At 40.7% G+C, this 27,967-nt stretch overlaps 1 protein-coding gene across 3 annotated transcripts; it reads left to right on the top strand.

Annotated features, from left to right (window-relative positions):
* Positions 1-519: 519 nt before the first annotated feature.
* Positions 520-21,549, top strand: RHOH (ras homolog family member H). Of its 3 annotated transcripts, none has more exons than XM_054633461.2 (3): positions 520-3,206; positions 4,449-4,553; positions 17,395-21,549. In XM_054633461.2, the coding sequence occupies exon 3, from the start codon at positions 17,614-17,616 to the stop codon at positions 18,187-18,189; it is 576 nt and encodes a 191-aa protein (XP_054489436.1). In that variant the 5' UTR covers positions 520-3,206; positions 4,449-4,553; positions 17,395-17,613; the 3' UTR covers positions 18,190-21,549. The 3 variants fall into 3 exon arrangements, with proteins under 3 accessions (XP_054489436.1, XP_054489435.1, XP_077033710.1); XM_054633460.2 differs by having other exon boundaries at positions 520-3,418; XM_077177595.1 differs by lacking the exons at positions 520-3,206; positions 4,449-4,553 and adding an exon at positions 15,816-16,088.
* The last annotated feature ends 6,418 nt before the right edge of the window (positions 21,550-27,967 follow it).

Here is a 27,967-nt window from a genome sequence, read left to right as displayed (position 1 = left end):
GAAGGGAATGACTTCACCCCCAGGCTAAATTGTGTCTGGGTGACCTACCTAATTTCCCCTGTACTGCCCAGGAACTCAGGGGAAAGCAAATAGGCACATCCCAGTTTTCCTAACACACAGCTGGCATCTTGACCACATATATTTTTCCTGCCTCCCTTTGAAAATTATACCAAAAAAGAATTAGGCTCTTTTTTCACAAAATAAGTGTATTTCTTCTTATGTTTTTTTTATATGTCTGTTGCAGTGGCTAGACATAAGCAACAATTAGCTCTCTTTTGTGTAATTTAATGATCATCTGGGACAGGAGAAAGGCTTGTAGGATTAAAGAGTGTCATGGTTTACTTCCTGAGCATTGCACTTACCATGTATCCATGCAGACCAAAATCTGAGCTGTGTGAATCTGAGAACTAAAAGGAACACAGGCGGGGGGACAGGAGCAGCATTCTTCCTTAATCTCAACCCCCTTCTTAACACCAGCAGCTTTCTTTTTTCTCCAAGAGGAACAAAAAGCAGTGGATTAAGAAGAAATGTGACTTTTCTTGTAGACTGACCCATGTCAAGACCCTGGGTAATGTTATTTTACATAACTTCGTATAAACCCTTAGTTACTTGTGGTTTGAGACTTTATTTTTGCTGTCAGCCTACTTCTCAATGCAAGAATAAATTGCAAGCCTTTGCTCCGCCCCTATAAATATTTTCTGCAACAAGATGTTTGTTTCTGAAAGTCACAGATAATGACTCATAATGAGTTTTTTAAAAAGGAGAAGCAATGTATTTTTTAATGTATTCACTATTCTCTCACAGCCAGATGTTCCCCTTCATTGCACATCATGAAGAGGTGTAAAGGAGCCAAAACACTGTGGTAAGAAAGACAAAAAGACTCCCAAAAGCCAATCCAACAACCAACCAAGGATCAAGAGAAACAGGTCAGGTGTCAATTTTGCATCTAACTTTGGAATTACCTACATGTGCATGGAGCTGAGGCTCTTTTGTTGGAGTTCCAGGTCTCTTAGAAGTTAAATAATGGATCAAATGCATGAAGCATGTGTATTACTGAGAAAGGTCTCAAATAAATAAAATTCAACTATTTTTGGGAAGTTATTGGGTCAAGATAGTTCAGGAAATGTAGTGGAGGGAAATGGGTGGAAATCAAGACATGTTAAAACGTGTCTCTTACTCTACAGTTTTGTTTTTTAGCTGAATTCACTCAGTTCAAAAGTTGTTTATGAAGTATTTTACAGATGGATGCACTCTTTCCAAAATGCAAACTACTTAGCCAGATGGCTTCACATCTGGATTAATCTCAGCACAAAATAGAGAAGAGTAGTTGCATTTTTAAGTATCTGCTCTCTGTAGCAGACCTAAAATTGGTGATGATCACCAAAGACATTTATATCAGTATAATTTGCAAATAGTATTGATTTCTCTACTTCTGACAATTCTGAATATTTCTGATGGAAACAGAAATATTCAGTTTAACAGTTAGCGTGTCTGATTTGCTTTATCACAGTTGCAATGGAAACTTACTGCCTGATTGCTTAGGCTGCTATTGGGAAACCCAAACCTAGTTAAAAACAGATGAATAGATGTTTAATGTGAAAATGAGGAAACACAAGTTCTCACATAAACTGGTGAAGCGCTGAAGCCCCTTATTCAAAATCTTGTCTCAAACTAAAAGGAAGATTGAAAATTTTAAGAAGATAGGATTCTTAAAATACCTTCTGTGAGCCTTCCTTAACTTCATCACTGTTGATAATTGACTGAATTAATTTCATTTTGCAGGGAAAAGAAACAAATTGATTCTCCAGCCTAAGCATGTTTACATAGGCTATATTCTTTTTATTTTTTGGCACAAGCTGCCTTTCATCTACACATAAATTCTCTTTTTGTTTCCGTTTTGCTTTATCTTGTAAACTATTCTGTTGGTTTTTAATCTTTCTTAGAAGCAGTATGACTTTATCTTGGAATGAATTGTACTGTCATAATGTTAATGTGGACCAATTCATAAGCTGTCTTTAGAAAGTTTCCATCCTGCAATGAACATAAAATGCATGGCGTTAGATCTGGATCAGGCAGTCTGTCGCTACTGTTTCGTGGTTAGAGATAATTTCACTGAGCCCAAAATACTTGCTGAAAAGGGCTTGCTTTCCACTTCTGTGCCTCTGGGTTTCAAGGCTGCTTGGGAAGCCAGTGCTTGTCCCTCTGCCTGAGGCCCAGACGTTCCTCTGCGCTGGTCACCCGGGCCCTTCGCCTTCAGTGCAGGGGCAGCTCTCCTGCTGTGCCAGTGCACCTGGGCTGCTTCAGGAGAATAGGACAGGAGTGCCCTCCCTGCAGTCTTATTGCCTGATCAAAGTGGGCAACCTCTTGTGCTGATGGATCCTAAAGTGTAGACCATAGACACCTGAAATCCTGAAACTACCATCAGTTTTGCTTTCAGTGTTGTGTAGTTGTTGTGGTAGCTGAAAGTGATGCGGATCTGCCCAGCTCAATTTGTCTGTGCTGGGAAAGGTGGGAGTCTCAATGTCTGTGGTGCCTTCACCTGCTCAGCCTCCTTTTGCTGGTAGAATAGAGGACATATATGCTGATAAAATGATACTACTGATCAATCCTGACCAGAACTTCAGAGGCATCCTCACTGAATTACAACAGAACCATGCACACCAATGTTGAATCAGCCCAAAGTGCCTGCCTTGGGTTTTGCACAAAGTTAGTTAATTAAACATGCACACTCTCCTCTGTAAAGGCAGGGCCATATTCCAGGCAGGGCCATATTCCAGGTTGCAGAAAAATCCCAAATGCCATTCTGCTACTGGAGTGTGAATTGCACATAGCCATGCTGGGCAGTTGTTGATCTGCTCCTTTTCTCCTCACACGTATTGAGCTGCTGGGCTGGGCTGTGACATTAGCCCCTGTAGCAGGGAGGAGGCAGCTGCAGGAGCAGCAGAGTACAAAGAGAAAGCTTTCTGCAGCCTGGAGGGTTTGCCTCCCTCCCCCATCTACAAGGTTTTTACATCTGCTCCCATAGTCACCAAAGACAGAAAGATATAGCAACCCACAACAAACCCACAGAGGCAGAGCTGTGAAGCTCTCCCCAGAAAGCTGACTTACGCTAAACCTCTCCACTCCTTCTCGTCACTCTGCATCTGGCTCTGCTGTGACTGCTGCCTCCAGATGAACTAGACCCAGTTGCCTGGACTACTTGGCCTGTAAGCACAGGTGTCTCTGGTTACCTTTAGAGCTTTTGGATTTTTTTGTCTTCTCAATTATATAATTGTTCTAATTTGCTAAAAAAGAAGTCTATCTGAAAAAGCCAGGAACACAGAACACCACTCTTCTTTTTTTCTTCCTTTATCTCGTCTAGGATAGTTGACTTCTTTAACGTTCATTTTCAACAGCCTCTTTCAGCTTCCTGCCTCTGGTGAGTTCATTGCAATTTTTTTTCCCTAGGAGTATTCAGAATCAAATTCAATATATTTTGGTTTACTTTTGTTAATTACTTTTATTAATAAGTTTGTGAAATTGGTTCGCATAATCAGTTTTACTTTTCTGCTAAATACCATCTGTTAAATGCTTGGTGTTGAGATATACAATTACGCACTGACCTACATCTTGCATTTTCTGTATTTTCATGTGTTCCAGAGTTTTTTCCCACCTCAGCGTAGAAAGGCCTTATATAAAGTAGAAAAAGGGGTGTGAAAAGTTTCCTCCATGTTAACTGATATAATAAAAAAGAAAAAATGGGAGTTACTCTCAAGATGGTGGATTTGATTCTGACGCTCTTTTCTGTTGTATGAACTATGAACACAGGAGTGATAGACATGTATAAATCTGCAATATTTCAAATGATAGTTTTCTTCCCCATTTGTGAAGTACATCATGCTTCTGAGGAAACTGTTCTGCTTCATCTTAAATATTCCCAAACAAATTTAGATGAAGATTTTATTGTGAGAATTTGAGAAACACGTTCTTAGGAGTGGAGGGAGATTCAAAGTATTTTTAATTTGACAGCATATCTGTGGTTGGCTCTGGCTCCAGCAGCTGCCTGGCCCTGCTGGGTCTAACAAATGCCTGTGCCACCTTCTGAGATGGAGGATTTCCATCTAAATGGCCACGTCTATAACTCTGTGTTCAGGTCACTCCCATGGCTTCTTCTCTGCTTTCTGATCCAGCTGTGGCATGCTCAGGGTGTGGAGTCCCCTTACAGAACAGTATGTGTGTATGTGCATGTGTGCACATCTGTGCACACCCATTTCCAGATTCTCCTCACAAACCCTGCATCTTCTGATGCTCTAGTGTGATGGAATAGTCTTGTCACATTGCCAATGAGATGCAGTTAATCTGAAAGGTGAATGAGGATAAAGCACATTGAGGCTTGAACCATCTCTCTGACACAAGTCCCTGCAAAAAATCTGAGTGTGGATTTAAGATTTTCTAACTTCTCATTTCAGCTGTGTTTCCACCTTTGGATGGGGCAGGAGTTGAACTGTGGCATCTGGCAGGAGTCAGCTTTATCGTGGGATTTATCCTGAATAAGATATTTGCAGAAGGAAAAGGTAGGGTAAATGAGATAACTTAGTTGTTAACAGTCATAGCTGTCAGCAAATTTTGGTGTCTGTTGCTGTTGGAATAAGGTGGGATTGTGCTGCTTCATATTCCACATTTTCAACCCCACCATTTATGTCAGTGTGGTGTGTTCGTGGTTTTCCAGTAGGAAGAACCTACTGGAATAGGAACCTGTGTATACTTACTTGACTTTAGAATGGGATTTGATATAGTTTTTCTGATATAGTCTGAAGATCTATCATACAAATGGAGTCAGTTCTACAAGAGAAAGTGGGTACAGACTTCATGTGAATACTGTGTTTGAGATTTGGGCAGTAACTGCAAGGTCAAAAAGCCACATGTGCACTTGCTTCCTGCTAAAGTTAGAGAATAGGTCTTAGTGAGGCATAATACCAAGTTTTACATTCCCCAGACTGGGTGCTGCAAGCCAGGAAAATCTGTAGGTTTGTAGTTACAGAGAATCGGTGTTTTTATAAGTAATCTGTACTTACTAAGTTCCAGAGTAAAGAATTAAACTTAAAAATGGATTTGATTTTCATGTATAGCAAGATTCATAGGCCATCAGCAGAGCAACATGGCTGTAAATTACTGTAATTTAATCCCATTTTAAGGTAATTTTACTGTGCCAAAGCAGTGTGAAGTCATCTCATAGCAGAAGAGCATCAGGCCTCAAAATGGAGAGGCTGGTGCTAAAGTCACATTGCTGGTAACAACTGCTAGTGCCAGGGATGTTAGGGAAGTAATGTCTTGTACAGTGAGGGGCAAGTCATATAAACCCTGAGAGAAGTGAGGGGGTGATCTGCAGCACACCCAGAGCACACAGGAAGTGAGCAGCCAGTGTGGTGGCAGTCTCATGGGCTGGCCCGTTTTGTAGAGCAGTGGGTCTGTACCAGCGGAAGCTCCTAAGGAGCTTTTCTTGGTGACACTTTCTGATAACCAGCCAGGAGGACACCTGGGCAGGGAGATGAAATTCTGCTGTTTCTCCTCTTGCTTTCGCTGTGCAGTTCTAGATGTATAACAGCAAGTGAGTTAGGCACTTTAATGTAAAAGATTTTCTGTGAAAATTGCCTCTTAACCCCCCTTTTTCTTTATGAAATTTTGGTGCTGTGATTCTATAGTTTTCCCTAAGAAACAGTAGAATGTTACTGAATGCACCATTCAAATGATTAATTTGATTGACATTGACCATAAAATGAAAAATTGGGGATTTTTCTATAGTGCTTTTGATTATTGTTTGAAAAGAGATAAAATAAGTAACTGTAAGATTTGCCTTTTTCAAAAGTCTTGGTGTAACACTTTAGACATCACACCACACATTTTAACATCATTCCCAAATTAGATTCTTCTGGTTTTGGCTAGTGGTGTGTGGTTTTATTAAATCTGCAGTTTTCAAATGTTTCCATGCTATGACACAACTTACAGCTGAAAAGTATTTTGAGATAACTCCAGCACAACAATTAAGAAAGGAAGTTGGCTGCAGCTGTCTCAAGCCCACTATTAAAGCATTATGGCCTTAAGATGCTGGGCAGGATCACACAAACACAACAAAGCAATGTAGCAACAAAATTTGTGGGCTGTAGCCTACCATTAGCTCTTCTCCACAAAACCAAGTAGAGTTTCCTATTTGCTTAGAAGGATATAGTTGTCCTTCAATTTTTATGTCAGTGAAGAACTGGAAAACAGTTCCAATCCACCAGATGGATCAGTGTACAGTGGAAGTTTTGGAGCCTGCAAAACCTCTGTAATGCAGAGTGTGAGTACTGGAAATCATGGCTACAAACTTTGGTGTATCAGGTCTAATATGAGCAGCTGGCAAAGTGGCAGGGAGCAATAGTCCCAGCAGTCCCAGTCTGTCACTGCTGACAGGGTGGCTGGAGGATGGGGGGAGCACGGTCTGAGCACTTTGTACGCACATGCATTCCCTGCAGAGCGGGTACGGGAGTGGCTCATGCCCAACCTGGCTTGTGGCCGTGCCCTGTGTTTATCACTGACCCTTTATCACTCCCCCCTGCACAGTTGCCTGCTGCTGCGTCTGCACTGTGTTGCTTTTGCACGAGCAATTGCATTTGCTCTTTGGCTACAGAAGCCAAGGAGAAGTGTAAATTGCTAAGGGATGAGGGTGGGGCTGAACTTGGCATGCTTCTCTTTACCTGACAAAACATATGAACCTGCTGGAAACCACACGAGGATTCTGCTACGGTTTGGGGATTTCTCTATGGGGAGCCATAGTGACCTGTCACGTAGGAAAGACCCAGCATGTGCTGGAAAAGGAGCAAACACCTCTCCTGGCAGAAGCTGGCACAGTGGGCTGTGGTTACATACTGTGCATGATGCCACTTCTCACACACAAGCGTGAGTACCAGTAACTGACACTTGCCAGCTTGAGGTTGTTGTACCATCTGGTGATACCACTTCTCCTCATGAGTGACAGTGTGTTGCTTTTGAAGGTTAGACTGATTTATGTCAAAATATAGGTATAACTGACTCGCCTAATATAAAAGCGTGAGACCAAGACCCCTGTGTAGCTGGGGGTCTTTTTTAGTTGTTTCCTGTGCCATGGTCATTGAAAGACTATGAAACCTTTCAAACTTGCAAGAAAACTGTTCTTTCCTTTCATTGATAGGCATGCCAATGGACACACAGTCTTCAGCTTGCCTCTTTTATTTCCATCAAAAAACTGTGCTTAAAAACCAGTAAAGACTTAGGAGTTTGAAGTTATTGAGCTACTGATATACCCAAATATCTATTAATTAACCTATCTATTAATTATCTATCTAATTGTCTGTGAGCTTTTGTTTTTCTCACTATAAAAATATATTATGAAACAGCTGTCGTAAAACCCCTTCATGTAATTTCCTTATTCTCCATCAATTTAAATGGGAGTTTTTAAATTCCCATCTCTTTCAGTGGAGGTTTAATTCTGGATGAAAAGCTGTTGGGTAAAGTATCTCTGAGTTTGAATCAAGTCCATCAGGATTCAAAAATAAAGCATGGGAAATGTTCTCATAATGTGCAAACATCTCTCTCCTAAAATATCTCTCTTTTCATATGTATGATCATTTTCATTCAAAATATGTAAAAATCAAGATAATCAAGGGAAACTTTCTGTGCTTCCCACTGAAGAACTCTGCATTAAGATTTACTGTAGCATGGGGATTTGCATGATCTTTAAACTGACTGAAAGCCAAGTGGATGTCAGCTATAAATATATGAATGGCTTCTCAAAATACTCAGCTGAAGAATGAGTGAGAAGGATTTATGTATTACATTTGGTTGTAGAGTCTTTTCTCCTCTTAACCTATTCCATGTGACTGCTGCTGTCTGCAGTATCATATGTTTTATATAAAGGTGGCAAGAGAACAAGATTGTAATGGAATCAGAGGAAAGTAAAGGAAAAAACAGGCACTAAAATATATATTCTGCTCTGGCGTATGGTTGGTGTAAGATATAAATCAATATAAGATCTGAGCTACCAGGTATAACTTGTGCTAATTCAAAAAAAAAAAAAATTAAAAAAGAAAAGAAAGCTTGTTCCTTTGAAGTTGGGCTTTAATCATAACTATGCACGGAATGTAGGCAGTTTGATGAAGGCAAGTATGCATGCCCATTTTTTAAATCTAATTTTATCTGCTTCAATTAAGGAATTCTTGAGAGGCTGCATGGTAAGAAAAAAAAATCCTGCTTGTATAATGGATATGTATTATTTCTTATTTTATCTGTGTGCTGGATACAGTGTGTGAATACTAAGTCATGGCATAGATTGTGGAAGACAACTCCTTTTTAAAAATGTATTGAAAAAATCAAAAATATAAAAATCATAAATCAACAAATGCAGGACAAGTTATTATAATTGTATGTTTTATATCACACCTGATACTTGAGAAGTCATTATTTCAAAGTAAGGTCTTCAAATTTTTAACATTTTTATGCATATGTGTGCACACACAATTTAAGAACGATATTAAAGATGGCAATTTCCCCGCTATGTGAAATCTGGACTATGATTTTAAACACTCTGATGTATACAGAGACAAGAAAAAGGTTTTTGTTGCTGGCAGTCCTAAGGGGAAAGAGCTAAAATTATCAGGAATTTTCTGTTTTCTAAAATAAATACCCAACCAAATTATTGTTGCTTCTTTTGCTAGCTTTGCTAATGAATGTCCGAAGTTTGACATTCATCACAGCAAAACAAATGGTGACATGCAGTAAATATGAGTTCTTCCTGAATTAAAAACAAGTCATTATTTAGCAAGGTCATTATTGTGTATCGTATTTTAGCAAGGTCATTATTGTGTATTGTTTGATCAACATTATTACTACTCAAAACACCTGTATATCCAACATTTTATTCTTCTCACAAAATATACAAAAATAATCTTCCATGGAAGAGTGGCTAATTCTGTTCTAACATTCTCCATCTTTACCTCCTACTGAAATCGAACCTGTGCAAATACATAACTTAATGAACACGGAGAACCTCCTTTTTCTCCTGCTTATACCAGGGGGAGAAGATCCAGGCTTGAAAATCTCCTTATTTTGTGCTAGGCATTTTATAAAATCAGAGCAAAGTTGAAGAGACTTCCGAAAGTAAAGTTGGAGATCTTGCAAGGGATCCCTTGAGGAAAATGGAGAAATGGTAGGGCAATTTTTAAAGATGTTTTAACATTGAGGAGCATGTTATATCACCTGTAGCATTCATATATTAGCTCTTAGCTATAGTGTTACTGTTGATTACTTCGTAGCATTTAAGGGAGCCAGTCAAGAAGATCCAGTAGTGTGGAAACAAGAGAGAGGAGCGCAGTCCTACCACAGGTTAGAGCCAAAACACACAGAAGTCAGCCTTCTCCACTGCAGTGGGCTTGGCACAGGCTCTGAAAGAGGGGAAGCCCTTTTGACTGCAAATGCAAGCATGTCTGTGGAGATGCTAGTTTGTTTTAATGATTTATCGTGTCACTCATCTGCATGATTTAATATAAATCCATGCGTCTCCTTAACAACTTATTGTAAAGATGTGTCTAATAAATGTAATGGCTGCATATGCAGCAGAAATATGACAGTTTACAATCGGTGACTATGTAATTTTATATGTAAAATTCTATAAATTACATACCTAGGTTATTGCAAATCCCCATTTAGCACAGCAGTAATCTCTGCTCATGGAGATTGTGCATGGAGGTACATGTGCATACAAATACATGTGTACCTGTATGTGGACCATGACTATTTCAATAATGCATCCATTTGATGCAAAATATGTATGTAGGTTTTCAAATGATGGTAAGATATCTTGCCCACAGCACGTTGTTTCCTACAGCAATCTGTAGCAATGTCTTTTGCAATGAATTAATATCAAAGTGTCCACATATATATATATATATATGTGTGTGTGTGTGTGTATATATATATATGTATATGGACATACACATATGCATGTACATATGGATGTGATTTTTTGTACATGAATGTATTGATTCATCACTGAAATACTTAGATTTTAAATATGCACAGATTTATTTTCAATATTTTTGTGTACCTATATATGTGCATATATGCTTCTATACATCCAGTCTAGCAAATAATGCATCATTCTCTGAGAAATTATGAATGATTATTTAAAAGTAAGAAATGTTAGTTGTGTATGAAAGAGAAATGGATACCTGTGTCTGCAGATGGTAAAAATAAAGAACAAGCAGAAATAGGGGTAGGGTCAGGCTCGCTGGAAAGAAAACACAATAATTGTTGAAGGTTGTAAGTAAAAGAGTACTTCAACAGCCAAAGAATACTTCAACAGCCATGAAAATTTGGGGAGATTTTTAAGAGTTAAATCTATTTAAAAAATCCTACAAAAATATGTTATCAAAATATGTTGACAAATCAAAAATATGCTTTTTTGATTTGTCTCAAACTTCAAGAAATTTAACTGTGTTGAAAGAGGATGTGGCATGAAAAATTTGAAGTGGTTTGAGGCCCAAACATTTCTACATGTAACTAATTCTACACACACAGTAGTCTGATTAAGGTCAATTACTTAAATATAAAGTGTTTTATATTATCAAGGCTTCAGTTTGGCTAAAATGCAGTTAGAGTTTTTGAAAATTTGCTTTTGACCTGTAAGTCATTTAGGTAGAAAAAGTATTCATAGGTATGTGTGATAGCACTGGAGTCAGCACGTAGCACTTTATCCATGTTCATCTGCAAGTGTGTCTGTACCCCCATCTGGACCCAGGAGCAGTTCTGTGTCAGTGTGAAGATATATATATATATATATATATATATAGATATAGATATAGATATATAGATACACATATATATATTTATATGTGTGTGTGTACAAAAACAGTGACTGTGAGGGACAGCAGGCAGACAGATGGCTGATGAACTTCTGTGCTCGAATGTACACATGTGTGACATTTGCTCACCAGCTGCTCCATGTACAGTTGCATCTGTAGTGAAACTCAAAAATTTCTTCTCTGTTTAAGCACAGAGGAGAAAAATTAACACAGAGGAGGGTGGGAAAGAGAGGTGACATATATCCAGTATCCTGCAGAAGGAGAAGGCTAGGCTTACCTAACCTCAGGCATGACATGCTGCTCCATTTCTGGTGACTTTGAGGATATTGGATCGGACTGAGAATGGTTTATGAGCTGGTCCTCTCTGAAGGGATTACTTTCCTACACTTGATTGACCCCAATTTCAGTTTGTAGAGAACATATATACTGAAAATGGATCCCTTTTGAAAATGACCCATAATACCATGAATGCTACATAGTTTGTCATTTACCATGTCATAACCATGGTTTGCCATTTACCATGCCGTAAACATGGAGAAAAATTACTTCAGACTAATGGCTTGAATCTTTAAGTGGGTACTTAGCATTGTCGGATCTCATTGAGTTCTTTTCAGAGATTTAGGATCTTGGATCAGTACATGAGTCTTACAGGCTTTTTGTTAATTTTTGGAGTGGTTCTAATAGTCTGTGTACCTGTGTAATTTGTAAATTGCTGGATCAAGGTGTGATTAGCCACAGAAAGAGGGCTCTTGAAGATAAAAGAAATATTTCCTTTGTCTAATTCTATAATTAGAATGAGAGTTAAATTGTTTTTCTCAGCAACTATAGTGAATTGAATAGATCTCTAGATATGTTGTTATCCATTGCTTATGTATTATTATAGGTAGTATTACTAAAGAAATTAAATTAAATTTTATGAAATATAAGATAGCTCATTAAATCGTTTTATATGTATATGCAATGTGTAAGCATGTGTTTCAATGCATATATTTTGTTACACAAAAACTTTCATCCCTTTACTAGGACTTCACATCTCATTTAATCTTGTAAATAACATTGGTCTGTGTTAGTTGTTGTTTCATATAAAGATTTCACAGTCTCAATATGAGGAAATTTGCTTTAAATCTGATAACTTGAGTTCCCTTGCTAATAATAAAGTTGACAAGATTACTGAATATTTGATGATAAATCTTTCTCTTCATTTGCAGTGGTTAAAACTGCCAGAGAAAGAAACAGAGGTATTTTCAGGTGTTGTCTTGATCCAGAAGCGATTTTTTGCAAAGGTTTCTAAAAAAGTGGTTCTCTAGTTTCTCGAAATTTCATAAATTAGAAATTAAACCCAAAATTCAGTTTGTTTTTTTTTTAACAAATAAAATACTGAAATTTGAAAACAGGAACAGATTTCAGTTTCGTGAACAAGGGAGTGAAAGAAAAATTTCCAAGTTTTTATGTCTGCAAATTTTTTTCATTCTGGAAGGAGATTGTTTTTGAGATGACAAGACATCCTGGCTTTGAAAATATGGGGTCATTGCATTTTGCTTGCTTTTCTAACTTTAGAAAGGCATTGAAGAAATTATTGTTCTTAAGGATAAAATATCTGTATAAAAGCTCTCATCCAAGCTTCTAAGTATCCTTTCAATTCTTTAAAAGCACCTTGAAAGATAATCTGGCAATTAATCTGTCAGTATTGCAAATATATCAGACAGCTGAATTATTCTGCCAATGAGTGACCTGCCACCTTTCTCTTGGGCCAAAGAATAGTGATGACCCCTGTGGTAGCCACCTTAGGAAGTGAATGAGTTCAATGGAGATTTTTTGGTGGAGTAGTTTGGGGAAAAGATGCAGCACCTTGAAAAGGTACAGGCTGTGAGCCAGTGGTGCCGCCACTGAATGCCACTACGGACTGAAACGCTGACACTCTCTGAGGTGGATGGAGGCTGATTGGCAAGACAGGGCTAGAGATCAAAATTGTCTTGAAAGGAGTTAAGAAAATAGGAGGCAGCTAATGCAAATGTCAGAGAATCAGCTGAGTGAATGCATGACAGTGCAGCAAGGATTTGTTTACTTGCAGTCTCCAGACTGCAGCTGATGGATTAGTTTTCAGAAGACCTGTGCTGTGGAAGCAATCTGGAGGTTTGTATCTGAATGGAGCAAGTACACCTCATCCACGGAGCTGAAAAGCAGGCAGTGTGACCTTGACAACCTGGTGATCTAGCAGAGTGTCCAAACTGGAGTCACAACAGCCACAGTTTCTGTGTCACAAGGGGCCGCATCTTCTGGGTGCTGTCACTAACCAGGCAGCAGTGTCTCTGCCCTGTGTTGATTCCTGCCAGCCTTCCTCCTCCTCCTTCTGCTTGCAGGAGTTTTCTCAGGCTCTGTCCATGCCCTGCAGTGCCCACTGTGCCCATGGAGGTGAAGGTGTAAAGCTGGACACTCTTCTGGTCAGTGAGGGTAGTCTTTGTGCCTCCTTCCTCTCCTTGAGAGCGTTTAGCTAAGGGAATTGAGGAGAGTTCTTACATATCTGTGGTGCAATTGCAAGGAGCAGTGGTTACAGTCAGCACATTGGAGAAGAACTGTAGGCACTGTTTTGCAGACCCCACCTCTGTGTGAGGTGGGATTTAAAAGAGCAGAGTAGGTAGGCAAAGACAGTATGTACATTCAAGTATTGCACGGCTGGTGGAAGTATCTCCGGTGGTTTCAACCTCTTCTATTAGTCTAAATATTTTAATATCCTTGCCATGTCAAGTCTCTTCAAGAACTAGCATACACAGTGCTCAAACTGAAAAATTAATCTGCTGTTATCCTGACATAAACAGGACCTCTGCTGAGATGTAATTGAGGTAGGGAGTGGATAATGGCAATAATAGTTAGCATGTTAACTGCTTTAATTCTCTGAAGCACTTTGTGACTGATCCAAAAAGCTGGTTGTTTGCTTGCATGGTTTGTTTATGTATGAGCTAATTCCATTGAAATTCCAGCCTACCTGAGTGTGCACTATCAGGATCTAAGAGAGGTTTTGAAATTGGAGTTCCTGACTGTTTTTATTTTCCCCTATCATAAGATGCTGTCTATCCCCTGGAGATGTTTAGCCATAGCGAGTCATGCTCACAATGATCTTATAGTAGATGCCAGAGATATTCTTGGCATAAATGACAATCCCATTTGGTCCAGCTGATAAACTTACCCCTTTTGATGTAGTAGTCCTGCTTTCCTTTGTTAGTAGAGCTCTTTCAACAAATACCAGATTAGTTTTTCATGGGATGTGTATTCACTTGAATCCTCTACCTGCGAAGAGCTCGGTGCTGCTGTGCTCTGCTTTTCATCCCATCCCATTGCAGGCTGGCAACCCCACTCACCTTCTCTGTATGGTATTCAGCCATGAGCAAGTGTGAGGCATTTTACCTGCATGAGATTGCTGAGGTGCAACTCAGACACTGCCCAAGAGCAACTGTTGTAGGGCTTCTTGTGCTCACACCCCCAGTGAAGTCCGAGATCTCTGTAACCACACACTAGTGCCTGTATTCCAAAGACAGAGGGAACAAAACCTGAAGTTTACTAAAGATCACTACTCAGCATGACCACACAAGAATCAGACATACATTCTTATACCTAGTGATTTTATAAAAGGTCTTATCTTACTATTCAAATAATATCTTCTCTTGTTATGAGTGATGAAAGCATAAACCAAAAAAGCATAAAAGAAGATAGACGTTTATATATTGAATTCCATATACAAAATGATCTTAATAAAGTTGGTAAATTTTTGAAAATCAAATTGTCGGATTAAAAAAAAAGCCTCCACAGCTTAGACTCCATCTCTGATTTGTGAGCAGAAGGTTTTCCGCAATCTTGTAATGGTTGTAGCGCACTGTGCTGTCGGACCAAGACAGAATATGAGAGAAAGGGACAAAAACTTTTGCAAATATTTATAAAACTGATTGTATACTGAGGCACAGAAGTGTCCAGTACTGTCTTTAAAGGACACTTTGAAGTACTGCTTTTTAAAGGACACTGCTTTTTGTTGATGCTTAATCAAGCATTTTCCTTCCAGTGAGGTGAACTTGTGTAATTATTTTAATACAGTAATGCTGCTCTTACCCTGAGGCTGCAACAAGGACCAACTATGTGCCTAATTACAGATAATGCTTCAATATGCACCTATGTAGTCCCAATTATATATGGAGGCACATTTGTTGTTAACAAATGCAAGACCAGGACCATTGAAGGCAATTTGTCCACAGGATCACAATATGGACCTTGTTATATACCAGGGTTTTTTATTATTCACTGATGGAATATAGAACAATATCATTTGCTTTGAAAACAATTCTGCACTGTCACAGTGGAATATTTCAACATCTTGTATTGTCTGTCAACTAGCCATATTCACTAGTCCTTAATATCTCTGTCAATCTTTTATAATTTTTATATTTTCAAAATAACCAGCATAATTTGATCTGGTAATCCACAAGTTGAGTGCCAGAACAATCCTTTTATCTCTCTTTCTCTGTTTTGGCATTTATGAAATTGCAAAAGTCATGCTTTGGACATCCTTATTTCCCCCACATTCCAATGTGCACAAAATAATTCATCTGAAGGCACTGAGGACTCCTCGCACCAAAGAAATGTTTGTTCTGAAAAGGATACTTGGTACATGGAAACTTTCTCTGAGAATATGCAGCTTTGTCTGAATAGGACATTGCTGTCCTGTGGTGAAATTGAGGTGTTTTCAAGCTATACTGCTGACCCAATTTTGAAATAGAATACTCTGAAAGAGAGATTATGATTCATGTAAGCAATTTGAATGTTTATCCTACAGATGCTTTTTGAATTTTTCATAGATGTGTTTTGTAAAGGTCTTGTTTAGTTCCCTTGAGAGCTTGTTTGGAGAACATAGAAGACAATGAATCTTTAAAAGCAAATTTTCATCTGCTGCCACTAAAACTTGAATTCATAGTGCAGCCTGTTTCCCGGCAGCCAGGAATGCCGTGAAGCAGCCTCAGCCTCCATCCCAGTTCCTAGAAGCGAGCGGCAGTCAGAGCCGCGGTGTCGCTGGCAGGCCAGGAAGCGCCGTGTGTTGCAATGGCTCCTGTAGATACGGTAACCCGAGCGCGCACAGGGACAGCCCGCAGGCCTGGGGCCACCTTTATAAAGCAGCGAGCTCCGGCCACACATCTGCCGGCAGCCGGGCCATGAGGTGGGAGAGATGCAGGTGTGCCAGCAGCACCAGAGGAGGTAGGGCATGGCCTCCGCACAAAACGAAAGCAGGACAATAGCAGTTGTCGGTACCTGTAAAATGTTCTCTTTAAGCTCATTTAGCACTTTCCCTTTGTGTTTCCCCCTTTGTGGAGTAAGCCAAAGCTTGAAGTGTTTTCTAGAAATAAAGGGGGAGGAGGTGGTGTGTTAGGGTACTGAAAGTGGAGAGCGTTACAGTAAAATACAGTATATGCCCTTTGTGGACATCATTTATATATGTGCAAATAGCCTTCAGCTGGGATGTCTCTCTACATATATGAAGGAAACAGAAATATATTAATTATGTAAAAAACACATGACATTTTGAAATTATGCAGTGATACTTTCTTTTTAATTACGCTTGTTCATCAGAACTAATTTGTCTTCAGTTTTGCTGTTAGTGATTTTCGGAGCATCTTGCGTGTCACCCTGTGTGAGCAGTGAATCTTGCACACAGTTAGTGGGGAAGAAACAAATGCTTTCAAAATAGGAAAATTTGACTGAATGCTGGCAGGAGCTCAAAAGCAATTACATACTCTGAAGAGTACTCTTAGTTCAGTTTTACAAGGGAGTAAATGCCAGGACAGTTAAATTCCCTTCAAAAGAAATTTTTACTGGGGCAAGCATCGGTAATGGGGCTTTCTTTGGCTTGTGTTTCTTGATTGTTGAAAGTGATTTGTAAGAAAAAAATTAACCTGTTCTTGGGTTTTTTTTTTTCTGTGAATCTTTCTTTGCTTTTAAAAATTGTTCAGGTTCATGTGAATTGAGATTCACTCCTGAAGTCTTTGCTTCCTCATTGTCACAAGTGGTTCTGTGTTAGTGTTTCATATGGGATTGTTTAAAAAGTCAAATTGGTTAGCAAAGAGCTTTTTTTTTCTCCTGACTACCTCTAGAGAGCGTGGCTACATTTTCAAGGGAATCTGAACTGATCATTTAGGGATTCAGGATTCTGTCATTCTTGGTGAAAGTCAGAGGCAGGGAATGTCTCACAGCGTATTAGTAGCAGTTATATAAAAGTTAAATTAATTTTATTAGTCTCTAGACAATTGGAAGGAAAAAATAGCTTGTGTCAGTGGAAAATTATAATAGTGCTAAGACTGTTAGCCCCTGTGGAGCAGTGAGAAGGTTATTTATGTGAATGGCTGTTGCACACATAGCTGGCTGGGAGGAAATAGAAAAGTTCATCATCCTCAGTGAGGGATACTTGCCATACCTGTCCAAAGATGTGTCCAGGCATCTTCATCTTGATGAGGAATGGTTTGTTCTCTGTGGGTTATAAATGTTACATTTTATTTTTGCTTTCCAGAAACGTCATTTGACTCATTGAAGATTTAAAACCAACAGAATCATGTGGGAGAAAATGAAATTTTAGTCTCAAGTGGCAGAATCGAGTCATAAGAAGTAAAGAGATTTGGATGGTTTCTCACTAAATGGAAATTATATAGAAGGCTTCTAAGACCACTGCATCTCTCCATCCCGCTCGTGCTGCACAGAGACTGCACTCTTGGCCTTGGACGTTAATAAAATGCTGGATTCAGTCAAGTGTGTTCTGGTGGGAGACTCTGCCGTTGGGAAAACATCTCTCCTGGTACGTTTCACATCTGAGACTTTTCCAGATGACTACAGACCCACTGTATATGAAAATACTGGTGTGGATGTCTTCATGGATGGCGTACAGATCAGCTTAGGTCTTTGGGACACATCTGGCAGTGATGCCTTTAAAGGCATTCGCCCCCTCTCCTACCAACAGGCAGATGTGGTATTAATGTGCTACTCGGTGGCAAACCATAATTCCTTTCTGAACCTGAGGAACAAATGGATCAGCGAGATCCGCAGCCATTTGCCCCGCATCCCCGTTTTGGTGGTGGCCACTCAGACGGACCAGCGGGACATGGGTCCCTACAGCTCCTCCTGCATCAGCCCTATAGATGGAAAGCGGCTCGCCCAGGATGTGCGAGCCAAAGGCTACTTGGAGTGCTCTGCCCTCAGCAACAGGGGAGTGCAGCAGGTGTTTGAGTATGCTGTGAGGACAGCGGTCAACCAAGCCAAAAGGCAGAACAGGCGGAAGATCTTCTCCATTAATGAGTGCAAGATCTTTTGAGGACTGTCAGCAGTGGTTTTGCTCACGTTTGTTCTTTCTGTTTTCTCACAAAGACGCTGCAGCAGAGGGAATGGGAGGTGAATCAAAGGAGGGCTCCTGGCAGGACCACAGTGCAGGTGCCTATTTATGAAACAGGTGTGCTCTTTATCTGAGCCTCTTCCCTCCAAAACACATGTGTGCTATCTTGAAAAATGAAAGGTGCATACCCTTATTCACAAGCCTGTGTTTGGACTTTGCAAGCCTGAACTGCAGCAGGCCTAGCCTGCAGATTGGCAGATAACAGCAGTACTGATTTTGTTTTTGTTTTTGTCAATGTTCCTCAGTTGTTGGTTTGTCTGCATCTGCATTTATTTAATGACAAAATTGTGCCTGGATCAGTCCCCACCTCTGTACTTGTGGATTTTTTTTTTTTTACTTAAGAATGTAGTATATAAAAGCTGACCAATGTGTATTTTATTTAGAGAACTCTTGGATATATTGTTGAAAATTACAAAAGTTTGTTTTAATATTTTGGTGGTTCTCCCTTTAGCTAACCACAGAAATGAATTGTCCTATCCATGTAATAAATGGCCTGCAGGCAAGCCTTAGACTTGCCTGAGTCATTGCATAACGGTCATCAGTATGACCAGCATAGGAATAATCAAAACTTAGTGACATTTGACAGCTGTCTCCTGCAGTTTTGTGAGATTTGTTACCTTAATATTGTTCCTCAACAATGTGGTCAAAGGTGGGAAACTAATCTGATTCTTCCTAGACTTCACTGGCTTACAACCTCAGGGCTTGCAGACAGGGTTGGTTTAGACATATGGTTGGGCTGGCAGGGATGAATCTGTGCTAGCATCACCTCTGTTGTCCCTGCTGTAATTCTGGAGACAAAAGATTTCAGTCTCCAGAGATGGAAGATATTTTTTCATGAGCACTTATATTCTTATATATTTTTAGTACACTTTGTTTCAAAGCAGTGGTTTTAGTGGAACCAGTCACCAACATCAGTAAAAGATTGAGTACAAAGCAAGGTTGACTTTAGAATGGCTAAATGACATTTTTTTTTTTGAGTTTGCATACTAAGTATAATTGCCTAGGTTGTATCCAAGTAAGACTGAAACAGGCTTTACATCCTGGGGAACCTGTCAAGTCTAGGAGCCAAGTCCTGATGGATGTAGTGGGGCCAAGTTACCCTTCTACACACAAAGGCAGGCTAAGGAAATGGAAACTTCAGGTGTGTAAGAGAACTCTGCTAGAAGATGAAGAGGGCTCAAGCCACAATGCTGTACATTCCTTGTGAATTGTGGTGGTCCCCTCCTCCTCATGTTATCTGTCCCCTCTGTTCTGCACCCCCTCTCAGGTCTTGCAGATCTGTCTCATCTCAAGAGAATTTATTACTGCAGCAAGATTTTCTTTGTCCCTTTTCCTGTCCTTCAGCTAGCTAGGAACTAACCTTTGAGGTGGTTATAGCACGATGCCATAAAAGGTAGGATTATCTCGCCTGTGATGTAGGTGAGCAAGTGTTTACCCAGTGAGCACCTTGATTACCAGTGGGACAATCACAAACCCAGTGTTGTGATTGTCCCACCAGCTTCTAGACTGTTGAATATTTACCACTCATCAACCTTATTATAAGGGAGGCTTCTGATCATAAAAACATCTCGTTCTCATCTGAGGTTTTTATATCAGCCTTAAATCTTTACAAACTTCTGCATCTGAGCACACAAGACAGGGACTTCTGTTACCACCCATCTTCCCTAAATTCTTCTCTTTCCTACTTCTCTTTCTTCTCAAGTGTTGATTTGTTACTGAAACACTAAAACTGACATATTTGTAAAAGAATCTGAATGGCATTGTACTTGTGTAGAGTTACACAAGTGTCCAAGTATTTGTGGTCCTTGGTTAAAAATCTTTTAGCTTTTGGGAGAAATACTCTTCTACATGTCAACTCTTGCAACACCTCTCCACTGGAAGTCTTAGGTTTTGTAACTCTAATTTAAAAGTAGCCATTGTTACAGTTTGAATATTAAAGATTGCATGAAAAATGTCGTGTTATGATTTTTCAAATGTGTTACATCTAGGGACATTTTTGTTATGTTCCCTACTCCACACTAATGGATTGAATACCTGGTTTCAACTATTTTTAAGACATGTTTTTTCCAGAATGCTCTATTCAGTTCTCTTTTTTTTGCCCCCTCAGTGGGTTAAAGTCTGTTTACAACAGTTGATGCAGTTGTGTGCTGAAGAGCAGTAATCACCAGGTGAGAATGCTGTGTTGTGGTATCTACCACAAAGTGCCACATTCGGGCACCAAAAGGCTCCACTGAATTGTTATCACAGACTAAGCCAGACAAAGGTGTAACTGAAAATCTCATCTGTATTAGCTTCACAAAACTTGTTATGGTGTGTTACAAAATAAAGAAATTGATGTCTGTTGCAATTCAGTGAAGCCAGGTGGATAGGCTTCTTTGAGATATCTGAACTGATGATACAGGGTACACAGGAAATGTAGGGATGGCTTGATATACTCTTGATTGTGCATTCTAGAGCCAGGGCAAAATGTGAGGCCACTGGAAGCCAACTGAGTTTTAAAATCAATTTGGAAAGAGGATAAAGTAATGGGGATTTTGGTTTCATGCTCTGTGAAAAAAACAGTTCAAATTTTCACAGCCTGGTTATTTTCAGATTCTCAAAGCCAAGAGACACTTTTCACTGGGAGCAAACTGTGAAGCACATATATTTTAGTGCCTGTAATGCAGTTTTCCCTGAGCTATAGAACCCATGTACTCAGAAAGTGTGGTAGCTTCAAACAGAGGTTGAAATCTGGACACAGCAGAACTCAGCTGAAGATTTGGCCCAGTGGTATATTGAGGTTTGCACCTTGCACAACTTCAGCCCTGTTCTCTGTGGTGGGAACAACGAGGGACTACTGAGGTCTCCTGTGAAACCCTTCCAGGGTGGTTTTGCTTGTGTTTTCTTGGGTAACAGGGTCCCTGGGTACTGTTTAGAGGTTAAAATCTGTCTCTGGTACTTAAAATACATTAAAATGACACATGTGGATTTTCAATTTCTTTTGCTTTGAAAAAGAGAAAAACAAAAAAATGTTCAGCCCTGCCTCAGTTGGGTCAAGCTTTCAGCTGAGAGACCTTGCCCAAATATTCTCCTTCTGTCTTCTCAAACAGATCCCTTTCCATTTGTTGTTCTGTTACCAATCTTCTTTTTGCTTGTTATTAAAACAGGTTAACAGTTTTATTTAAAAAATAATTATTTTGAATACAGATTTCCCAGGCTTTTAAACTTACTTGATATGCAGCACACAATAGAAATATTTTCTACAAGTAAACAGTAAAAATATGTTTCAAATCATCACTCTTGCCCCCCCCCCCCCCCCCCCCGATTTTTCATGGAGAAAATTATTCAAGCTTGGTAGATATAATTGATACAGTTTTGCCTGATATTTGCAATTAACAGTTTGCAAATTTTTGTGCAATTTTTTGTGGGAATTCTGTGTTTACTAAAGTCTGTGAACACAAACTAGCTGATACTTGTGTTAATAAAGAAAATGTGTTTAAGGGACTCTATATATGACACCATTATAAAAGAAATCACCAGAGGGATCAGACATGAAGGAAAAAGAAATGTCAGCACTCTCTACATCTCAGCGTTTCCTGTATTACTATAGCATTTGAGTGAATGCAGCCATTAGAATAATTTCCAATAAATAGGGCAATCCATGTCTTTTTAGCACTTTCTCCTAGTGCTTTGGTTGCACACAGCTCAGGTTAATATAAAAGGAATAAAAAGCTTCATTTCAGAACATCAGAATGCTTGTCTGCTCTTGCCTTTGTGAGCAAGTTAACTACCTTAACTTAATTACAAGTCAGTTCAGCTTCTTAAACAAGCCAGACATGACCACAATCGGATTAGCCAAGCTCCCTTGCTCTGAAATGACAATAATGAATTTATGTCCCTGAAGATGAGGAAATGTGTTTTACCTCTCAGAGATTTCCTTCACAATGGTAAGAGCTGACCAGTTATCAGCATGTACCTCTCATGGCAGACCTGTGTGCCCTTCACCTTGTGCTCTGAGCAGCCAGTTATTGAAAACAAAATTCAGGGGGAAAATGACTGGTTTTGTGTATCTAGGTGTTCACATTATATAGCTGCTTAACTACAGCTGTGGTGGCCTTTCCACTGGCCTGGACCTCTTGCTGCACTGCAATGTGACACTACAGCCTCTGTGTGTCAGCAGGGTCCCTGTCACTCGGGAGGCAGAAGAACACCACGACCAAGCTGCCCTGTGTATTCAGCAGGACAGAGGAGATGCTCCTCGGGACTCCTCTTACCTGCATCGTAGGCAACTGCCCTACTCTGCAAACAGAGCTGGCCCTGCCTCAGACAGACTTCTGTCACTTGCAGGTGGCCTTGCAGTAACACATTTATTTTGTGTGCCATTTCTAAAATCAGTGTCAGTATCCAAGTCACAGCCAAGGCCTGGCTTCTGCAGCTGCTCTTGTACTGGTAGCTGGACTCCAGCTGCTGCATTTTGGAAGTGGGAGGAGGGGGGATGTCTCAAAGCACTGAGATGTCTCAAAGCACTGAGATGTCTCAAAGCACTGAGATGTCTCAAAGCACTAAACCCTGTGGCACATCCCTTCCTGAGTGTGGGAAGCTGGCCTCCAGCCTTGCATGAGCTGTGAGTTATTAGCAAGCAAAAGAATAGCTATTGCTGCCTTTCTGGTTATGAAGTGAATGAGTGACATGTCTGTCTCAGGTCTTTCACAACCACCCTGCACAAGGCTGGCAGGGGCATTTCTGTCGTTGCTCCTCTCAGCCTGGTATGATTCATAGAGGGCGGAGCAGCAGGGCACGGGCTATGTGTGGTGCTGTGGCTGTTTCTGTCTCTGGGAAAGAGGAAGGAAACGACGATTGGTGTCTTCACTTGGTGTGAGGTGCTCACTCGCCGTGTCTGCAGTGTTTCTGAGAAGTCTCCAGTGGGCACTGGCTCCCACTGGCACCCCAGCAGCTCTGGACTGTGCCTCAGAGGACACAAGCTGAGCTAGGACAACTCTCATGCCAAGACCTGGGTGTCTCCCTTCACTCCCTTGGCTGTCTTCCCAAAATGCTCCATTGCTGTTCAGTTACCACAGAAGGGTGAGACTTTCAAAAGAGATGGCTTTGCTTTGAAAAGCAAGATCCCAGCTGCTCAGGATGTGGCTGTGTCTGCTAGCTGTCTGCTAGCTACAGTCAGGGCAGTGGTGGCCAAAGCTGCACAGCCACTCTCAGGGTGCAAGGGGAGAGATCCAAGGCTGATATTTCTCAGCTTAGCCAATGAATTAAGTAGAAGCAGCTGGAAGGAGAGGTGTCTTATATGCCTAACCCTAACCCTAACCCTAATCCATAAGCACTGCTGATTTTTCTCTTTCTTAGAAAGCTCCATTTTTAAAATATATGAAATGCTAAGTGTCTTTCTGGCTATTGCCTTATCACTTTCATTTATCTTTCACTGTGACACCAGATCTGATGCTTAAAGGCCAGTCATGCAGTGTTCTACACAGCATGTGTCTGAGGAAGCGTTAAAGGTCACAGGATTCCACAAGAGACTAATTTAGAAATTCTTATGTATCTTGGGCATTGAAATGTACACAGGTATTTTAAATTATTCTCTTGTGTGTGGAATTAGTGCTGGTATCTGATCCATCATAGAATTATTGATCAACTAAACCAGAGCTGCAACCTTGGCTCATAATTAGGGCATTGGCTTAGACAATGATCTTTGCTGTTCAGTCCCTCCCCCATTGTGCAGAGCTTGGCCCAAGCTCAGCCAGGCCAGGTGGGGAGCTTTTGAATTTAACCAGGCTCTGGGCCAGGCCTGTGTAAGCCTGCACAATTAACTTTTAGCTACACAACTCCAAACTGACTGGTGGCATGACTGACCAGTTTAGGATCAGCTTGGCCCGAATGAGTTCAGTTTGCCTGAGCCTGCTCCCCGTGGCTGTCTGGTGGATGGCAGGAGATGGACTGCAAGCATGAAATGCTACTACACAGACCCACTGGGTGTCTCTGACCCCACTTCTGCAGCTGGGTGACACCAGGCAAGCGACAGCTCTAGTGGCCCTCCACATGAGATGGACACGTGGCAGCGACCTTTTTAAAGTACTTTCATTTGGCCAGGAAAGATCTTGGTGTTCGTGGGTACTTTTGCATTTGTCAGGCCTGTCCGTTGTTCCTTCTGACAGGTTTGACCTGCAGAGTTTGCTCAGATGTTGCTCTGTAGCACACATATTGGAATAGGACTTTCCAGAATTTCAACTCACTGAAGCCACAGGGAGTGAGTAAGCATAAGGGACAGAAAGAGAAGGGATAAGATACAACAAAAAATTAATTGCTTTACTACTTTAACAGTTTGTAATTAACATAATGCCCTTTTTGATTTTACAGAACATCAGTATGGGTTGAGCTAACATCTCATTCACCAGTGATATATTTAGAAATCAAATTCTTCCTGAGAGAGTTGTGCTGAATGCTGGGAAGGTAGAGAGAATGTCCCTCTATGGTTACTCCTATCCCTCTTTTTGGAGCATGCTCTTACATTCCCTGTAATGACTGGGCTCTGGGCTAGAGTGATCTCAGTGAACATTGTGATCTCATCTCATCGTGAACATTCTTACAGCCCTTTGTGATGGTAAAGATTTATTTTATGCAGAGGGAGCAGTCAAGGGTACTAATTTGAAGTCTCAGGCTCACAATGAGGTACAAGACACAATTTGAGGAGATTGATTCAAGGGGAGGAGCATCTGACTCTGCTCCACATCTTCCACAACTTTCCACCTGGCTGCCAAGAAAACCAATGCAGTGCCCTTAATTTGGAGCATTCTCAATTTTTTGTCTCCCTATTGTGCAGGGATATATCTCTGTTATTTTTCCCTGAATGTCCGGAGACATTTAAAGAAAATGAGGCATCCTTACTGGAGATATTTCCCTCTTTCAAAGCTGACATGTGCTTCTGGCTCCCATTACAGATAGGTCACAATTTAACTTTTAGTTTACAGATGAAAGGAAACCCATGAGTCTCGCTTGGCAAAAAATTGCATCTTCCCAACCACACCCTACAAAGAATAGCTAGTTCTGGTGCAGCTGATCTCTGCAATAGGTGACAGCCAATGCTGGTGGAGTTGAGTCTTGTGAAACTTCACAGAAGAGACTGGAGGAATACCACTGCATTGTTTATTAAATACATGAGGGATATGGCTTTGAGCTAAGAGCACAAATATCATATGTATAGCATTTGCTATACAAATAGCAAATACACAAATGAGTTTAAGAAAGATCCAAGCCAGAAGGGGTTGGTAAACTGGGTTAAAAGACTAAGTCCTGATTGGGATCTGGGACAAATCACTCAGGGATGCTATTGAAAAATCCAGAATTAACAGAGCATTCACCAAGCATAGAATCTTAGATGTGTGCAGGGTAGTGATCTGGTGTGGTGCCTATGATAGAAGAATCAAAACAATGAGAAAACTGAAAGCTAAGGCAGGGTGAAAAAAAACTGCCTTTAACTTCACAAAATCAGTCTGCTGAGCTGTGTGTACCATGATGAACGTGACAAGCTATAGGAGTGCCAGGCACGATGAGTGAAATACAGAAACAGCAGTGAATCATGTATTTACATCATGAAATTGGAGTCTGCAAGCACCAAGAGAGGACACCTGGCATGGGAAGAGGAGAAGGCAAAAGCCTGGGAGCTCAGAGGTGCTCTTCACAAGAGCAGTGAACAAAGCTGCAGCAGGAGATGGGCCAAGTCAGCATGAATGTGAATGGAAATTACATTCATTTCTGTACAGTGCAGAGGTATGAAAGCAACTGTAGTGCTAAGGTAACCCCTGAAAAAATCCCTAGGCTGTGGAAAAAAAGTTATACAGGGCCTCTGAGGACTTGCAGGTGCATAAGAAAATAGGGAAATAAAAGTCTTTGAATGGAGCAGTTGATATGGCACTGAGAGATGGGCTCACCTCAGTAACAGGTCCCACTCAGACCTGTCTTTAACAGGGTGCAATGGGCTTTGGGACTGGGCTGAAAGACACTACGTGTGGCTGGAGCACCAAAATTTTCAAGAGAAGCTTGCCAGAATAATACAGCAATCACAATAAGAGGTACAAAAAAAGAAATGAAGTAAAATAATGACAAGTTCATTGTGTGCCTCCAGTGTGTGCAGAGCTTTACATGACAGTGAGCAGCTGTGAGGAACTTTGCATCCCTGCAAGCATCTTATGATTTGGTGCTCCCATTAGGGTGTGAGTGAAGGAGCCACACTGGATCAGGCAGTGACTGTGGTGGACAGAAGTCTGCTCATCCTTGACCTCACAGATATTGTGCAGGACAGAGGGAAAACAGGAGGCAGAATCAGAGACCAGCACGGTTAGCCTCAAGTCTGCAAAAATAGGTTTTCTGTCAGTACTTTTTATTCACTGGCAATGTAAATGAAGGGATCTGGTAACAGATTTAAAACATCAGCTAGGTAGATAGGATTGTCACTTATGGAGGGTAGTGCAGGGACTCCATTTTTCTCCATGTATGGAGGATCAGGGCGCGAGGCTGGTTCCAGATGTATTTGTACTCAACTAAGAGGCAGGAGATGTGCAAAGTCCAGTTGTCATGTGCCTCATCACACCAGCTGGAGGTGTAACACACCCATTGTGCTGGACAACACAGTCAGCCCTATTTTCTGCTTCTCTGTGAGGAACAGAGTGTGGCCTGGGGAGCCAGCCTGTAGTACCATGGCCCCATTGACCATGTTAAATGCTTGGAGAGCAAAACTCCCTTGTGAATTCCTTTGCATTCAATTACTGAAGGTTGTTTGGGACAAGATGTACAGGATTGAGCCACATTCTGCTGATATGGTGGCCACATTCTTGGGCTTGAACCCATTGGCAACATGATGTCAAAAGAGCAATATGTCTTCTTGCTCCCTGTGTGGCCAGTTTAGCACAGCAGATTCCCATCTATTTCAGTCCAGAGGCCTCCACTGCTGATCTTCCAACATGTGCAGTACAACCTTTGCAAAAATCTTTTCCCTTCACAGGCTGAATGCACGTGTGAATCACTAAGAGTCAGGCCTGCATCTTGTGGCTACAGGGTGCTCCAGGTCAATGAGAAAGTTCCCTCTTCATGTTGCAGATATTGATCAGATTGCAAAACCAATTAATTCTGTCAGAGGTGCTGCTTGGACACAGCAGTGCAACTCTCTTAAGACAAATATAAAGTCAGACGTTCCTACTGTGCAAAAACGGTGAGGGTCACAGAATGAAAAATACCATCAAGCTGAAGGATAGAGATGATGCAGTCTGCAAAACTGACACAAGCTGGATTTTGTGATCACTTCTCCATGCCCTTTGTAGGAAAGAACAATTGCTGCTGGTGGTGTGATGAGAATTCAGTCATGTACCTGTGCTTTAGGGAGCTCAAGTCTGAGTAATCCCTGGATGATCCAAGAATTCACAAATTTAGCATCAATGGCCACAAAATTAAGCCCAGAGTAAATGGCACAAACAGGAATAATCCTTTTTCTTTCACTGAAGTGTCCAGCAGTTTGATACTTGCTGTGTCCAAACAGCAGTTTGTTTAGCCAACTATTTTTACTGGACCACAAACCTGCACTGAGTTTCAAATTCATGGACAGCTTGAACTTATTGCAAGGAATAATTTTACAATTTTGAGGTGTATACGGCATTGTTAAGGAGAACATAGTTCAAACATATGTAAAATAAGCTTACTGGGATAGTCTGCACACCTG

Source organism: Agelaius phoeniceus, chromosome 4, assembly GCF_051311805.1.
Source record: "Agelaius phoeniceus isolate bAgePho1 chromosome 4, bAgePho1.hap1, whole genome shotgun sequence".
In the NCBI taxonomy this organism is placed as follows: Eukaryota; Metazoa; Chordata; class Aves; order Passeriformes; family Icteridae; genus Agelaius; species Agelaius phoeniceus.
Note: the sequence above shows the minus strand (reverse complement) of the source record. Positions and strands in the feature narration are given on the sequence as shown.